At 42.3% G+C, this 6,000-nt stretch overlaps 1 protein-coding gene across 1 annotated transcript in view; it reads right to left on the bottom strand.

Moving 5' to 3' along the window:
- Positions 1-4,430: 4,430 nt before the first annotated feature.
- Positions 4,431-6,000, bottom strand: part of wrnip1 (WRN helicase interacting protein 1) — a 62,229-nt gene continuing 60,659 nt past the window's right edge. Inside the window, exon 7 of the mRNA XM_072509932.1 lies at positions 4,431-5,995. Coding sequence (XP_072366033.1) covers positions 5,759-5,995 — 237 coding nt within the window. The 3' untranslated portion in view covers positions 4,431-5,758. The remainder of the gene's footprint in view (positions 5,996-6,000) is intronic.

Here is a 6,000-nt window from a genome sequence, read left to right as displayed (position 1 = left end):
GTTGCCATTTAGTTTATATATTATTTATTTATTTGTTAAAAACGGCCACTGTTATTTATACTGTTTTACTGTTGTAAAAAGGAAAACCTTTGTATTGTTTTGTTTGGCCAAAAAATTATAATAAAATATATATATTTTTTAAATCACACCTCATAACCATTTGAACTTGCCGAGTTCAAATAGGTCCCATTTTGGATGTTGCAGAGCCTTTACTCAGTGTGGGAATCTTAAATTGATGGAGTAGACATAAATGTTTTTAAAGGGCAGATAAGAATTGTTTACTATCATGATCCTAAGTTTAATACCCCAATCTTTTTTTTTCAAAAAATATTTTTATTGAGGTATTTGCAACATTTTTATAACAATAACAAAAGCAACAACATTAACATGGTAAAATAAACATTTCCCCACCCGACCCAATCCTCAACCATCGAACACCTATCCACCCGCACCCCCCCACCCCTTGCTGCTTCTGTTGACATTTTAATTTTCTCCGAGAGAGTCGATGAACGGCTGCCACCTCCGAGAGAACCCCAACATTGCCCCTCTTAAGGCAAACTTTACTTCCTCAAGACTGAGAAACCCAGCCATGTCACTAACCCAGGTCTCTACACTCGGGAGCTTCGAGTCCCTCCACATTAAAAGGATCTGTCTCCGGGCTACTAGGGAGGCAAAGGCCAGGGCATTGGCCTCTTTCACTCCCTGATCTTCTGATACTCCAAAGATCGCTACCTCTGAACTCGGCACCACCCGAGTTCCTAGTACCATGGACATTGCCTTCGCAAACCCCTGCCAAAACCCCCTGGGCTTCGGGCATGCCCAAAACAGGTGGATATGGTTTGCTGGGGTTCCCGCACACCTCACATATCTATCTTCTACCCCGGAAAACTTGTTCAACCTCGCCGCCGTCATATGTGCCGGGTGGACCACCTTAAATTGTATTAGGCTAAGCCTGGCACATGAAGAGGAGGAATTGGCTCTGCTAGGGTGTCCGCCCATAGACCCGCCTCTAACTCTCCTCCTAGCTCGTCCTCCCATTTGCCCTCAAGTTCCTCCACCGGGGTTTCCTCCACCTCCAACAGCTCCTGGTAGATATCCGACACCTTCCCCTCCCCCACCCAGGTACCAGAAACTACTCTATCCTGTATCCCCCGTGGTGGCAGCAGCGGAAACGCCGGCACCTGCTTTCTCAGGAAGTCTCGCACTTACAAATATCTAAAACCATTCCCTGGCGGCAGTTTAAATTTATCCTCCAGTGCCTTCAAGCTGGGAAAGCTCCCGTCTAGAAACAGATCCCCCATCCTTCTAATTCCTGCCAGCTCTGGAACCCGCCATCCAGCCTGCCGGTGCAAACCTGTGGTTGTTACAAATCGGGGTCCAGACCGACACACCCTCCACCTTCTTATACCTCCTCCATTGCCCCCAGATCCTCTGTGCCGCCACTACTACTGGACCTGTGGAGTATCGGGCCGGCAAGAAAGGCAGAGGTGCCGTTATCAATGCTCCCAGACTGGCGCCTTTACATGACGCCGCCTCCAACCGCTCTCATGCCGACCGCTCCATTACCCTCTTCCTAATCATGGCTATGTTAGCCGCCCAGTAGTAGTTGCAGAAGTTCGGCAGCACCAACTCCCCCTCCCCCACTACGCTCCAACCACATCATCACCCGCAGGGTTTTAGTCGTCCAAAGCCTATGATCTTGTTCACCCGCTTGAAAAAGGCCTTCGGGATGAAGAGGGGAGGCACCGAAAGACAAACAGAAATCTGGGGAGGACCGTCATTTTCATGGTCTGTAGCCTCCCCGCCAGTGACAACGGGAGCATGTCCCATCTCTTAAAGTCCCCTTCCATTTGCTCTACCAAACGGGATAGATTAAGCTTAAGCAGTGCCTCCTATTTCCGAGCCACCTGGATTTAATACCCCAATCTTTAAACATGAAAAAGCAGGCTGACGTAGTCATGAGGGTAAAAAACAAAATCAGCTGCACTACTTTGATTTACAGACCATCTGGTGTAGGTTAGAAAAAATATCTGGTTGTGAAGTTTCAATAAAGCTCTTTTGACATTTCCCCCAGCTTATTATTACTGTGCTATTATGTTTGATTGAGTTCCAGAAGCTCTAATTATTTTACGTGTTGCTGAGATTAGTTTGAGTTAAAGAGGCTATTGAAGAATGAACTGTGTTTTATGTTACTCGTTCTCCCCCCTCCCCCCCCCCACATCAAGTACATAGGGGTGAAAACTGAGATTGTTCAAATATTTCAACTCCCCAAGGCTGATGTCTGCCAATAGTGGATACTGGGTGAGTGTCAATGGAGAGACCATAGGGTATGGGTGGAGGCTTAATTTGGCATCCAGTTAGCATGAGAGGAGAGGAGGAATGAGGGCTAGATGGCCTAAGTTTCTAACACAGATGAGACAAAGTTACAAAGAACCGAGACAGGCCACCTGGGCGTTCGCCCACCTCTGTGGCCACTGAGGATCTGCCTCCAAGGTCAGCGGGCCTGACTCTCTTGCACCCTCCCCTTCCTGGAGTGAAATATGGACAGAGGTGGGTCTATAGTCAGGAAACTTCCAGACATGGGCTATCCACCTCGGTAGTGAAAAGCCCTGCCCTTAGAATAAAAAAGTGAAAAATATTACACTACGCCGTTGCTACTTAAGCTTTAATTGAAAATGTGTTCAATTCTGGACACCAAACTTTAGGAGAGTCATCAAAGCCTTTGAGTGGGTGCAGATTTGCTAGAATGCTACAAAAGAATAATTAATTTCCCCCAAGAGCTTATTATGTTATTATGAATGCTTGGTTGAGTTTCAAAAGCTACAATCATATCAGCAGGATTTTCTGAGATCAGTTTGATTGAGTTTAAAGAGGCTATCGAAGAATTAGCTACCTTTAATGGATTTAATAGTGAGAAACTGTTGGCACCAGCAGATATTCCAGTAACCTGAGGGTACAGATTGAAGACAAAAGCAACATATGATGATGATCTGGAGTTCACTACCAGAAAGGATAGTAGAAGCAGATTTAATTGCAGCTTTCAAAAGGGAATTGGATACAACTTGAAATGCAAAAAAAATCACAGGGCTCTGGGACTAATTGGATAACTATATCACTGTCAGGCACAATGAGACACATGTCTTCCTTTTATCCTGCTGGTTCTCTGAGCCTTGAAGGAATACTTTGAGCATTCCTCGAACTCCTGAACATAGGCACGGACAAGCCAGTCACCTCATTCAGCAACTCCTCATAACCTTTCTGTTCATCTCCATTTTATTAGTACTATCATGCTCGGTGCTGCTTCAAATATTTCCTTTTGTCGTGTTTAAACTGCAAAGATGTTGTTCCATTTACTTTTCTCCAGTGGAGAAACACTGGATAACTTTTCTCCCCTTGCCCTGAGGAAAGCCACACTTTCTTCAACGGGCGATGCAGCAGAGATCAGCAAACGTAGCAGAGAATAAGGGTGTGAATTTGATCTTCAGCGTTTGGGAAAAGTGGGCACTTCAGAGAGAAAATAGAGTGCTGCTTAAACTAGGCTGCTGATTTCCTACCATTCATTTTGCACTTCCGCTGGAACAGGCTGCTTTTAGCCACGATAGTATTTGGAGGATACATGTTTTTCTTTCCATTCTGCAGGGAAAATAGATCACTTGAATTCAATCGAAAAGCTCCAACATTGATCAGCTCCCAATGGTTTAGTAAAGTTCATCTAAAGAGTAACTAGACTCTGCAGAACAGAACGTTCCCACTCTATGCTGTGCAAGCTTTGCAACGTGGCCAGTAAAGGAACAACATTTGGGTTCACCTTGGGGGCAGGGAAAGGGAAGCTTGGGTTTCCACTTATCATGGCCCAGTGACATCTGCTGCGATTTATAGGTGCGCAAGTAATTTGAGAACAGGACTGCACATCACCCACACCCAACAAATTGGAGGTCAGGCAATATTGACCGTCAAACTTTACTTGTGAAAAATGGTTGCTTAAATAAGGGACCAGGGTCTGAAGGTTGCTTATATCCATGAAACTAGATCCCAAAAGAGAATCATTACCGTGAGCTGGGAAGGTTTGCAATTAGCTAAAATGATCAATTATTTTAAAAGACCATACACAAAGATTTCCTTGTTTTCCATTATTTCTTGTCCTTGGATCTTGTGTTTTAAAGTTGCAGTTTTATTGACAGCCTACAAGTGTAAAATTGGCCCATACCGTTCACGTTAGTGAATAGGAGTTTCATACTATATTTACAAACAAAATTTTCTCTGTTAACATGCGTGTGAATTGTTGAAGATGCTATATAAATCTAGGTGTTGTTGCATATAGTTTAAACGTTTTCCTTACATTTTTGACAATTCAATTTTATTTATATTATTTACAAACCTGGATCAAAATTCTACAATATGGATGGAAGAAAACTTTCAGGATAACCAGCTAATATTTAATGAAAAACTTTATATTTGCAAACCAACCAAGAATATATACATATTGTAACTGTTCAGAACATGTACAATTTGCAAAAGTGTATAAATACTTTACAATTCAGAAAAATCATTGAAAATTGAGAAATCTTTTTTTAAACACATTTTTTACAATCACAACATTGACCTTTTCCTCTCACTGTATCTTCCACCACCTGTATGCAATCAGTGAGCCCACTTTGTGAATTATTTCATCTCAATAAAACAGATGCAATTATTTGATGGAGTTTGGTGTTGATCAAGGTGAGGAATGTCTGGTTTGGAGACTGGAACCTCATGGGTATCAAGATCCAGCTAGGTGACACACAATACAGAGGCAAATGCAAATGCACACGAAAGCTATCCTAATCTGCCTTAACAAGGACTCTCGATCTCATTTCATCCTCTGCTACACGAAAAAAGATTTCAATTTCCAAACGCAATCGTAATGTTTCTCTAGATGAGTAATTTGCTTACAATGATGGGGAACTTTGAATCATGTGCATTTGTGTAGAATTTAAAGTTTCTAGAGAAGAAAGCCCATTGAAAAGCAGACATTTTGCTGCATGTGATCTTACCATTTTAATGAATTATTCATCTAATCTCCTTTAGGCATCTATACTCTTGCCCAGTGTTAATATATTTTTGTTTCTGGGGCCTTGTGATCCTGTGATAACAGCGAGTGCACTTCAAAATAATCATTGTTTTTTAAAGGAATTTAGAATGGTCTGAGATAGTGATAACCCCACACCTCCGAGGTAGCATTCAGGGAGAAATACAGGGCACTTCCAGCTTTGAGGTTCATCTTTGGTTTAGCCTTTTCTGTGCATCTTTAGACAAAAAAAAAAAAACTAGCAACTAGCGTAAGTAAGAGAAATAGTGAAAACTCAGTTACTTGTTTATCCTCGTTAAACTAGTAAAATATCCATATTTTCCACACTGATGTGATAATTAGATAGAAGTTCAACTAGTTGCTGGCTGTTAATTACTGCGACACCGGGGGGGACCCCTCGGAGAAATGGAATGGCCAAAGTTAGGCTGTGGCTTATTGTTCTTACTGCTAAACTTTTCTCTTCCATTTTCTTCATTTTTTTTGAAGGACTATGCTCCCAAGATACAATTGGCAGAAGGTGCTGACAGAATTAACATGACTGAAAGTTGTACATCAGTTTCCTTTCTTTTGCTGGCTGAAATTTCTTTCATCGTAATATTTCCTGCTGTTAGACAAAGAAAATGCAATTGTCTTGATTACATGATGGGCAGAGGGGCTTGGGTGGAAAAGGAGCCCATTGCGATGAAGCACCTACTCTTTATTTGGACAGGAACTGTCCTCTGGCTTGCTGAAAGAACAGTGCTTATAACCTTTACCATAACCAAGATCCTTCATGAGTTTTGTAGGTGCATTTCTGAGGTGTAGTGGGACAGGAGGCAATGGGCCTTTGTGGTTCCTCAGAGACTCCTTCACAGCTTCATATGCCATGTAAACTTCAACAGACTTTGGTGCTCTAGATAGATATGTTACACACTGTGCTAAAATAACCTGTA

The sequence above is a fragment of the Scyliorhinus torazame genome, chromosome 6 (genome assembly GCF_047496885.1).
Source record: "Scyliorhinus torazame isolate Kashiwa2021f chromosome 6, sScyTor2.1, whole genome shotgun sequence".
NCBI classification, from domain to species: Eukaryota; Metazoa; Chordata; class Chondrichthyes; order Carcharhiniformes; family Scyliorhinidae; genus Scyliorhinus; species Scyliorhinus torazame.
The sequence above is the reverse complement of the archived record's forward strand: the minus strand, read 5'-3'. Positions and strand labels throughout refer to the sequence as shown.